The sequence below is a fragment of the Sorex fumeus genome, unplaced genomic scaffold (genome assembly GCF_029834395.1).
Source record: "Sorex fumeus unplaced genomic scaffold, SorFum_2.1 ptg000008l, whole genome shotgun sequence".
Classification (NCBI taxonomy): domain Eukaryota; kingdom Metazoa; phylum Chordata; class Mammalia; order Eulipotyphla; family Soricidae; genus Sorex; species Sorex fumeus.
Window position 1 is genome coordinate 75,519,095 of NW_026606065.1, and position 12,036 is coordinate 75,531,130.

Below are 12,036 nucleotides of genomic sequence, written 5' to 3' on the forward strand. Positions count from 1 at the left end.
TGGGCCATTGCTCCAGCCCACTGGAGGTTTCTTTAGCACAATTTAGGTTTTATACTAGCAATACTTAGAAACCATTAAAAGATTGGAAGTAAGAAAATAATATTGCTTCTTATTTTTTGCTTTAAAGGGAAATTATTCAGGGATAGCAAGATTGAAAGTAGTGAGACCAATTAAGTGATGTGATCAATTTAGGTGAAAAAGTGTGCCTGGAATGGATTCGTGGTAAAGCCTGGATTCCTTCATTTATTCTTTTCCTCAGTGGCTTGCGTTTAATAGCTGGAAGCAAACTAAAGAGAAAGCTTACAACAATAAGAGAACTATTGCATGTTTTTGATTTTGGTTTACTTTGCAAGTGCTTTGCAAATTGAGCTGGACAGAAATAGGTTGAACTTATCCCTCAACCAGATCCCTTTCAAAGACAACTTTCAGTGTCTATGGAGATCTGACTCGTTTTGAACCAGTCGCACTGCAAAAGCCACTTTGAACAGGCGGATAACTGCGCATAGGAAGGCGGATCTGAAACTTCCCAAATCTGCCAAGCCTAAGATGTAACCTCTTACTGGGAACCACGATACAGTTTGTAGCTCCGGGTTCCTGGGGATGTGCCATGCTGCAGCGACACAGGCACAGGAACGGGGTGGGGGACAGACGGACGGGCCTTCAGAAATGACCATATCCAAGTCTCCCTACCCCTCAAATCTATAGAGATCTGTATGGATGTCACTTTCATCATCCAGACACGCATGGGGGCTGGGGCTGGAACAATAGCACAGCGGGTAGCGCTTTTGCCTTGCACGTGCCGACCCAGGTTCAATTCCCAGCATCCCATATGGTTCCCCGAGCACTGTCAGGAGTAATTCCTGAGTGCATGAGCCAGGAGCGGCCTCTGTGTATCGTGGGGTGTTACCCAAAATGCAAAAAAAAAAAAAAAAAAAAGACACGCATGGGCATCTCCCGCAGCCCATCTCCTCTAAGAAAGGCAGCCTAGGATGCACCCGAGGCCTGAGGGATGGCCGGAACAGCCCACAGCCGCCTCCTCGGAAGGCCCCGGCGGGGAGGAGGCCTTCCAGCAGCGGGGGAGGGTGAGAGGAAGGAAGGGGAACCAGGGGTGGGAGTGGAAGCGGCAGCCCGGCCCAGGGCTGATTGGCTCGGGAGCTCCAGCCCTCTCAAAGCGGTTTATAAGAGTTGGGGCGGCAGGGGCGCCCTGCCCGCTCGCCCGCGCGCCCCAGGAGCACTGCCCGGCTCCGAGCGCGCCGCACGTCTAGCCCGCCTGGCCCGGCGCCGGCTCCCGGGGCCTCCGGAGTTGATTTTGGAGCGGACTAGCTAGCAGCGGGGGCGAGGGAGGGAGGCGAGCGGCCAGGCTAGCGGGCCGAGCGCCATGCGCCGCGCCAGCCGAGACTACAGCAAGTACACGCGCGGCTCGGAGGAGATGGGCAGCGGCGGCCCCGGCGCCCCGCACGAGGGCCCCCTGCACGCCCCGCCGCCCGCCCCACCCGCGCCCGCCGCCGCCGCCGCTTCGCGCTCTGTGTTCGTGGCCCTGCTGGGGCTGGGACTGGGCCAGGTGGTCTGCAGCGTCGCTCTGTTCCTCTACTTCCGAGCGCAGGTAAGCGTCTGCTGCCCAGCTCCCTGGGAGCGCGCCGACGGGGCGTACCCGCGGGGAACCCCGCGCGGGGCGGGGAGCGCGCCGCCCGACTCCCCCGACAGCTCCAGATCGCGGACAGAAACGGTCTCTGAAAGGGAGCGTTTTTGTTTGTTTGTTTTGTTTTCTCCGGGACCAGTCCCGTGCGGAACCCGCCGCGCAACTCCTCCCGTCTGGGCGCACGCACCCCGCCGCCCCGCAGCGCGCTGCAGCCGCGCTCGCACGACCTGGTGCGTTTTGAATTTCCCCGCGAGAGACAGCATTGGCCGGTCACTTAACCATTGCACACTTTTCTCCCCACTTACTTCCCTTTCTCACTTGCACCTAAGGATTAAAATGGGCTGGGCTAGGGTGGTCTTCACTGAGGCATCTACCTCCTTCTTCTAGCCCTTCTTGGGACGAAGTGTCAGTGCCGGGGCTGAAGGCTTTGCAGGTTTGGTTTGCAACTTGAGGGCCACGTGGAGCGACGCGTACATGCGCGGAGGCGCCAAAGCACCTAGGTGGCGATGCTCTTGTCGCCAAATGGGTCGGACGGACAGCTTGGCGGGGGAAGCCGGGTCTCGGGACCAGGGCAGGGCTGCTGCGCTGTTTTGCAGGGGGTTCAGCGCTGGCGGGGCAAAGGCAGCGGGAACGACGGACTCACGGGCCCGCCCACTAAGACTGGCAGAGGAAGGAAGCAAGGTGTGTGTGTGTGTGTGTGTGTGTGTATGTGTGTGTGTGTGTGTGTGTGTGTGTGTGTGTGTGCGCGCGCGCGCGCGCGCACGGGTGGTGGCACACCCCTGAAACAGCTTTGTTACAGCTTAGTGTGCTGAGGACACTAAGCTAGGAACTGCAGAGATAGTAGAAAGGAAGGGGTAAATATGTAATATTATGCTTTCTGGTGGTTTGTGCCCTTGTGTTTTCTTGGAAATTGCAGAGCCTTTGGTTGGATTCATTCAAATGTTCTTGTCTGGTGCTGTGAACCCTTTCGCAGAGGAAGTGGGGTGCTGACTGTGCAGTTTTTATGGGAAAGGAGAGCTGAGTTTGGACTTTATTGGTTTTCAGATTCAAAGGTGATTACCAAACCAAATTGGACCCATCAAAACATGGCATGGCTTGGACTGTATGGGTTTTTGCCATGTGCCAGGGTCTTGAACTTGCAACCCTTAAGCATGGGCTAATAGTAAAATTGTGCATCAATTTTGTAGCTTTAAAGCAGAGGCTTTTACATGCTGAAAGTAGACTATGGACCACACATGATTGTCACCCATTGCCTCTTTTTGCAAACCACAACACCCAATAAGAGAGAGAGAACAAAAGGGAATGCCCTGCCACAGAGGCAGGGTGGGATGGGGGGTGGGGGGTGGGAGGGATACTGGGATCCGTGGTGGTGGGAAATGGGCACTGGTGGAGGGATGGGTATTTGATCATTGTATAATTGAAACCCAAGCACAAAAATTTGTAAGTCTACAACTGTACCTCATGTTGTCTCATTAATAAAAAAATAAAGCATAGGCTTTTAGTTAATAAGACAAAACAATGGTCTTGTTTCATAAGATTAGTTTGAGAGCCTATAAAACAAAGGTTAAAAATACTAGGAGCAATACTTCAGAGCTTTTGTATGTTTATAAAAATGATCTTTCCTCCTTGAGATTTTGTGTCCTTCAAAGTCTTTGAGTGGAACGTTCGCAACACAGATCATACAAATCTATATTAGAGTGTTAAGATGCTTTTGATTTCATTTCAGAGTACCCCAATGGAATCAAGATTGTGTGCTTTATCATTTTCCCCTCTGGCATTTCCCCTCTCCCCCACCAATAATGCTTGCCTACTGATTCTCTGTAGTTGCACACAACACTGTTAATTGCCACGAAGTCAAAGGTGAAATAGTTCATTCAATATACAATGTCCATGCACTATGTACTTGGCATGGTGCCAGGAAATTGGAGGGGCCTAAAACAGCATACAAAATTTCTGATAATTTGGGAGGGGGAAGGGAGGAGAGAGAGAGAGAGAGAGAGAGAGAGAGAGAGAGAGAGAGAGAGAGAGAGAGGCAGAGAGAGAGACAGAGAGAGACAGAGAGAGAGAGAGAGACAGAGACAGAGAGACAGAGACAGAGAGACAGAGAGAGACAGAGACAAACTTAGTAAAAGAACCAAAGACAAAATACAAAGATTCAGCGTTCTTTACCTCTTACTGTCTCAAACATCTTCTGAGCATGACATTTTCAAAGCAGTAGTAATAGGATGTGAGTGTTCAGTGTTGAAAGAGCAGTAGAGAATGAATGAGGTTCTAGGGGCCATGCACAGTTTAGATGGACAGAATGCTTGGAGGTCAGTGTGGGCATCTAGGGAAGAGTGATTTGCTGGACTAGTCTGTGTTGTTTCTCCTTAGGAATCCTCAGTTTTATAGTTCTGGGCTGCTGAGGGATTTTGCCATCTGAGTCACTTACCATTATTTTGCAGTCTTTTTTTTTTCTGGTTTGTTTTGGACCACACCTGCCAGTGCTCAGGGCTTACTCCTGGCTCTGCGCTCAGGAATCATTTCTGGCAGGCATGGGGGACCATATGGAGTGCTGATCAAATCTGTTGACTGCATGGAAGGTAAGCACCATACTTGTTGTACTATTGCTATGGTCCATAATTTCACAGTCTTGATGTCAAATAGATAGAAGTAAAACTCTAGAAACGATTTCCAAGTAAACAGGCAAGTTCAGAAACCTAGCTAGCAAATTTTCATTTGCAGGAGTTAGTGTCAGTAGATATCTGGGCACAATTTTCTTAAATGCCACAGAGATTTGGTTTTCTTCTAAACTTATATAAAGACTTAGCCATTACATTGAACCAAACTTTATATTGCATGTTTAAAAGTTCCTCTCCTTCACTAATACTAAGTAGCAACCTGCTCATCAGAATACCTGGTATCTGATTGCATTTTATTGAATATAATTTTTATGTCTGCTCCCTAAAAGACACCTGATAATTTAGAGATGTATTCTTAATAACTTAGAAATAAAACCCTGTAGTATATAGAATTTGTTTTAAAATAATACATGGTGAAGGTGAAAGGTAGGAAGTGATTGTTTATAGATTTAAAAGATTGGTGGTTTTGATCATTGTTGCAGCTGGTAGTTGGTACTTAATGGGTACTTGGGAGTTCACTCCAAGGGTCTTTCCACTTTTATTTATACTAAAAACCCTCTTCCTAAGTTTTGGCTAAGTGAATAGTTTCTATCTACTATCATTGATTTAACACTTTCACTTGAATTAGCTCCTTTGGACTAGAACTCCAAATCAAAGTTGTCTTTTTTTTTTTTTCACTGAAGTTTTGGGTCAATACTTGGGGTTTTGGAATACATTTGAATTAGAATGAAATCATCTAGTATCAGGTAACACATGTGCAGCTTACAGTAAAAAAAAATGAGAACAAGGAGTCGGTTTGGTTGTTTTTGTTTAAAGAAAGGGAAAAGCTATATAAATCCTCAAGAAAAAAAGTTTAATTTCATTTTTAAAACACTTAGATGAAAAATGAAAAATGTTAGAAAAATGTAAAAATTTCAATGACGATTTTCCCTTCTTGTGTTTGAATAGTTAAAAATGAATCAACTCTTGAATGTTTGCAGATTGCCTATGTCTAGATTAAAAAAACACCCTACTGTACTAAATCCAGTGTGAATTGGCTTTTCCCCCACCAACTTTGCCAAAGAAAAAATAGTATGTGGCTTTTGCTATATATTTACCACATAGTATTCATATTTTGGTTTACAAAGGGTGTGTGGGGGGGTAACTCTAAAAATTTGCTTGTAAAATTTATGTGCTTTTTTAAAAAAAATATTCAAAGAGCCATTTTTAAAGTTTAGAGTTTAGCTACAGGATAACTTTGAAGAAAACCAAACTTTGTTTCCCTTCGAACTCCCACCCCCTCAATGCACAGACTAACCCTAACTAGTCCGGGAGAGCGGCAGCCACTACTGAAAATCTGATTCGAGGTACGTGCTTGTTTGAAAAAACCAAAAAACCCAAAACCTGTCCGATAACAAAGTAGCACAAATGTCAAGCATCCTGCCTCTTTTCACCCCAGAAATGATTAAGTTACAAGGAAGTTTAAAAAAAGAAGTGTTTATTTCTTTGAACTGCATGATCTGATAAATGCCTAGAAAACGGTCGTTTTAAATCAGATATTCTCATTTTATTTGATGTTTCAGATTTTTCAGGGTACATTGACTTTATTTGTAACTCAATTTTCTGTGGTTTCGGGGTGCATTTCTTTGTGCAAGTTGCACACAGGGAAAAACTGCTTGTTCTGCTCTCTCCCTCACTCGCAGTATCTAGCCCAGTGCCTGGCATGTTCAGTGCACTGAAAAAGCTTTGCAGATAATTTGCAACACAGGAAATAAAACGGTTTCTAATTTGTAAAGTGCAGATTCTTTTCTTTTTCCTTTTTTAGTCACACCTGGCTATGCTCAGGGGTTACTCCTGGCTCTGCACTCAGGAATTACCCCTGGCCGTGCTCAGGGAACCACATGGGATGCTGGGAATCAAACCCGGGTCGACTGAGTGTAAGGCAAATGCCCTACCTGCTGTGCTATCGCTCCAGCCCAAGGTGCAATTTCTTTAATTACTAATGCAGATTAGTTTAAACAGACTGAGCCAATTCTCTGCAGATTGCTGTGTGCCAGGGGACCTTTGATCTTCCCTTCTACAATAGATACATCTGCAAGTGTCTTTGAGCACAGAGCCACCTTTCTGCCCTGCACTGCATCCTTTCTTGGATGGAGCTCCTCAGGAGCAGAGGCCTCATGCATCTGGCTCTGACCTGCAGCCTTTCCGCCTCCCTTTTCTCCTGGTCTCCATTGGCAGGAAAGGAGGCTGCAGGAGCACTAGGACAGAAAGGCAGGTAGAGGTTAAATGGAAATTGCTAATGTTTCACTCATCCTTAAGTCCTTGTAATGTATCTTTATGATAATGCCATGTTATGCAATTCCTTTGGAGGAAACACTTGGGAACTTTTTATCTTTCAGCTCTGATTGACTTTCCAAAGCCATGGTTCTAACCTGTGCTTTGGAGAGTCAGTTGGGCCCTTTGTCTTCGGAGAAGTTGATTAAATTGGTTGGGTGAGTGGATTCAGAGCTTAGTCTTTTTTTTTTTTTTTGGTTTGTTTTTTAAGAGGAGGGGGGAAAAATCTTTGCAATTTATTTCTTTACATCAAAACATAAAATAGTATTAACTGTTTTGGTGGTGACTCCTGAGTGGTACTCAGGGGCCCCTCCCGGTGGTTTTGGCTAACCACACTGGCAGTTCAATGCAAGAGCCTGAAGGGCAATGATGCTTGGGCCCTGTGTTGCCAGGGGTTACATGAGCTTCTCAGATCCAGCTCCTGTATCTCCAGGGCTCTACTGGGTGATGCTGTGATCAAACCGAGTCAGCTGTGTGTATGCAAGGCACCTACCTTAATCCTTTATTAGCTCTTAGCCCTTGTTGTGGTAGTTTTGCTAGTAGATGTTTGATAGATGTGACTTATAAAAAACCATAAAATTGATTTTTAAGAAAATTTGAAGCCATTTAAAATAGTTAAAAGTCTATGTATTTGGTATTTCCCCTCCCTCTTTTTTTCACTCCACATTTTATTGAGATTATGTGATTTACAATACTATTAATAATAGTTTTATGCATTCTATCTCAAAGGTAAATGTATTTTGGAGTCACCTGGAATCTGGTTAGCATGCTGAGTCCTAGGAATGATGGATGACACTGTTCTTGCCAACGTATTTCTAACAAGTTCCAGTGATCCCAATACAGGCAGGGACTGGGACTGCACTAACCAGAGCTGAATTGTAGAAACTTCTGCTTCTGTTAGATGATGCTTAGCTTGTTAGCTTAGCTGGTCAGTAGGACTAGAGCTTAGCCAATTTTAGGGTCCCCCAGACATTTCCCCATGAACACCACATTGTTCTTTGGCTTGGCAGTTTTCTGGTGGTGAGCCAACTGCGGCCTATGGTGGGTTCTTCTCTCTTGAGGTCTGAACCCAATGACCCTCCGTGTAAGTTGCCCAGCTTTTCTGGTTGTGTGGGATACTTAATGCTATAAGGGAAATGTTTCAAAGTATGTGATTGAAAGCTTTCCATTCTTTAAAAGCTTGCATATTCTGTTCATACTAATTATGGTAAAGAAAATATGAAGCACAAGTATGAGTTGCAAATAGTTTGGCTTCATGAATGATTCCTTCTTTGTGATCCTGGTTAATGCTTCTGTTTGTAAGACTTGAATCATAAAATTTATATCAGTGTGTGCCTATTTATTTAAAGGCTGTCATTTCATTTGGAGAATTTTAGATGCAAATAGAATACTGTATAGCTTAATAAACCAGCATATATTTCTGAAGATTTTTAAAAGATAATTAATTCAGGAAACTAGAGAGTTGGTATTAATTGAACTTTGCTTTTGTGATCCCCGTCCCTCCCCCCACCCCCAATTTCCTTTTAATCTATATTGTACCTAGTATAAAGCAAATGCATATGAAATACCTTGGATTTTTGGAAGAGGAAAGTAAATTACTCTAATTAAAAAAAACCTGATAACTAATATCTTTACTGGGGGCAGTAGACACCACTGCAAAGACTTATCAGCTCAGGAAAAAAATGGATAATTTAAAGAAAAGAGTATAAATTAAAGAAACACTGATTGTTGCAATCAGTTTATGAACTCAGTGAGAATATATTGGGTGGGACAATTGCTTCCATGACAAGACTTTGAATCCCTTTTCCCTGCTCTGTCTCCACAAGCATGGAGCAGCAAACATCACACTTTGCCAGAGTTAGGATCTTAGACAAGTACCACTACAGGCTGAGAAACATGTGTGAGAAGCCAATGAAAAGGAAAATGGTGCTTATGACAATCTTTTTTCTTTGGGAGTTCTCCATCCTTTCCTTGGCTAGTTAAAATGTTCATAGATTAAGGAAAAAGTCCTGTCACACAGGGTAACATGGTAGCTGCAGGTGATCTTTCACTTGATTTATACAAGCTCCAGTTTGGGGGCTTTTAGTTACCCAAGTTGGCTTCAGAATCCCATCTAGCCTGCTTCGTATGACTTAAAGAGAAAATTTTTTTCTACAGAATTGTGTGTTCATGTGTTATTTCCTTGATACCCTGTCCTCACCTCACTATGAGTATTTTCTCATCATTAAATGGTTTTGATAATTTATTGGTAAAGCACATGGGTGCACATGGATCATGGATGACAGCAATGTAGCAAAATGAATTGGAAATAACGTTTTCACCAACTGGAAGCAAATTGTTCATTGTCGAGTTATGGTTAATCCCTGGGAACAAAAAGCCATACTAGAACTACATTTTTAAGGTCCTCCTTCTGAAATAGAATGACTTATGCTAACACGGCAGAGTCTGGCAAACTCCCTGTGGCGTATTCAATATGCCAAAAACCAGTAACAATGATGAGTCTCATTCTCCTGACCCTAAAAAGCCTCGAATGTGGCACTTTCTAAAATCCCAGGGCTAGGACAAAGGAGACATTACTGGTGCCTGCTCGAAGAAATCGATGAACAAAAGGATGACAGTGATACAGTCATGCTAACCAATCTAATAGACTTACTTTCATCCTTTCAGATGGATCCTAATAGAATATCGGAAGATGACACATACTGCATCAATAAAATTTTCAAACTCCATGAAAACACAGATTTGCAAGACACAAGTCTGGAGAGCCAAGACACAAAATTAATACCTGATTCTTGTAAGAGAATTAAGCAGGCCTTTCAAGCAGCTGTGCAAAAGGTGAGTGTGCATTGAGATCGCCCACTCAGGGCTCTTGTAGATGCTACTAATACTGAAAACTAAAACCAGCTATATGCTTTTGATTTTTCTTTTTACTATATAATTTGTACAAGGATAAGAATTTTCTAAAAGTTCTAGTAAAATTATTTTGAAGTAGGTAGTATTTGATTATAGTAATACACAAACATCATTTTTCTTTTTCTTGTCTCATTTCCTGTACTCAGTTTCTCTTTTATTGTCTTTATTCTTTCTTTTCATCCCCCTCCTTTATTTTTCTCTCCCTCCCTTTCTTTTCTTTCCTTCCTTTCTTTTTGCTGTCGTGGGGGATTGGGCCTTACCAGGCAGGGCTCAGGCCTCTGTGCCCAGAGGTCACTCTGGTAGTGCTCTGGGACTTTTTGTTACGTAGTTATATAGCAATAATATATATATATGTGTGTGTGTGTGTGTACATATATATATGTATAAATATAACTTTTAGTTATATAGCAGAACCAGGATGGTGCTGGGAATTGAACCAGTTTCAGCCACATACAAAGCAAGCACCCTTGTACTGTCTGTCTGACTCCTTCCTTTTCTTTTTCTTTTCTTTTCTTTTCTTTTCTTTTCTTTTCTTTACTTTTCTTTTTCCTTTATTTCTTTTTTTTGAGGGACCACACCCAGCTTTTGCTTGGGGTTTTTTACTCCTGGCTCTGTGCTCAGCAATCATTCCTGACAGCTTGTGGGACAGTGCTTGGGGCCAAGGAGATTGGAATCTGGGCTGACTGCATGTAAGGCTGTGACACCTTCCCTACTATACTGTCCCTCTTGCCCACCCCTGCTTCCATTTCTTGATGAATTTAAATTTCACACTTAGAAAGTGGACTGGAGAGATAGCACAGCGGTAGGGCGTTTGCCTTGCACGCAGCCAGCCCATCGGAGCCAGGTTCGATTCCTCCGCCCCTCTCAGAGAGCCCGGCAAGCTACCGAGAGTATCTCTCTCGCACGGCAGAGCCTGGCAAGCTACCCGTGACGGATTCGATATGCCAAACACAGTAACAACAAGTCTCAAAATGGAGACGTTACTGGGCCCACTCGAGCAAATCGATGAACAATGGGAGGACAGTGACAGACAGTGACAGAAAGTAGACAGAATGGTTTATGATCATCAATGGGTCACTTTGCTTATTTGAATTCCCTGACCTAGAAACCATTCTCTTAACTTCCACACTCTCTGGTAATTATTTTATGTTTGGTTCTGTAGCGGGAGGATCTTCTATTATTACACATTGGTTGGTCTAGCACTCTCTTGAGAAGGAGGTAAGGGGGCAGAGCAGAATATGATATGTATGGTGGGTGAGATGAGGAAACGTGTGTCTTCTCATATTCTTACACTGGGAGAACAGTGCAAGAAGGGGACAAAGAAAATTAATGACTTTTTTTCACCAAGAGTGCATTGAGAGACATTAATGACACAACCTGGTTTACTTTTCTGAGAAAGTTACTTGGCAGTTCTGCAGCCTTGGAATTATTTTGCTATTTGACTCCTCCAAAAACTGGGTAGAAACCCAACAGTGACTCAGTGGGTGCACATCTGTGTGCACTGCACATTTCATACATATCTGTGTGCGCTGCACAATTTGTACACATATGCTTGGATTCTTGAATTTATCCAAGTCTCTCACTCTCTATAACTTCCCGGGCTATCTCTGCTGATTTTAGAGTAAATCTTAAATTTCTCAAATTTCTTAAATCAAAATTGAATTTAAATTTAGTTTATTGGAAAAAATTCACGTGTACTCACAGCATTTTTTTTTAAAAAAGAGCCTATATGTTAGAGTAGGAATATGAAGTAGCCCTTAAAGTTGATATAAATTGTATTTTATCAAATCTGAGTTATTACTAATTTTCAACTTTTGTTATGAATTCATAAATCACAAACAAAAAGAAAAATGTATTGACTAAAAAATAAAGCATGACAATCTGCATTTTAATTTTAGAAATACTAAAATGTAACAAATGTTCATCATAGAATCAATAAAGGACATATAGCTCTAATGTATGCAGCAAAAAATATTTCTTGTAAATATTGCATTTTTAATATTATTAGTTTTAATAATAATAGGTACTTAGCTTTATGCAACAGATACCCAATGTGGCTTTGAAATTGGCGTTCTTAATGTCTTATAATTTCTTAGCTACAGCAATAGAATTTTGCTTGCCTATTGATTTTTTTGTCATTTTATTTAATAATTTATTTTTATTGGTCTCTTTTTTACCTCATCTCTTAAATACCCTTAATTAATGTAATTCTGGTTGGATAAATAATTCTGGTTGTTAAATAAACTTCTACATAGTGTGTTTGTATCATCTCGTGTTGTGTCTCCTTAAAAATGAAGAAATTAATTTTTAATTTCATTGGTTTTCTGGTTCTTGAAATTGCCCTTTGAGTTTCTTCTAGAAGAATAATTATGTAAGATCAGTCAACAAAATAAATAATGTAGAGAACCAAATGACATTAGAATTTTTATGAGAATGCATCAATGGTTCATCTTAGAAAGTTGAAGAAGAAAAATGTTTCATAGCTACTAAGAAAAGTTTTACATTTATTCCTACTGAAAATCCTTTAGAAAATAGAAGTGGTGGATTCTT

General features: G+C 42.4%; 1 protein-coding gene across 1 annotated transcript in view; it reads left to right on the top strand.

The window, feature by feature from the left end:
• The first annotated feature begins 1,378 nt into the window (after positions 1–1,378).
• The window catches only part of TNFSF11 (TNF superfamily member 11), a 34,501-nt gene continuing 23,843 nt past the window's right edge, over positions 1,379–12,036 (top strand). Inside the window, exons 1-2 of the mRNA XM_056110034.1 lie at positions 1,379–1,603; positions 9,241–9,408. Coding sequence (XP_055966009.1) covers positions 1,379–1,603; positions 9,241–9,408 — 393 coding nt within the window. The remainder of the gene's footprint in view (positions 1,604–9,240; positions 9,409–12,036) is intronic.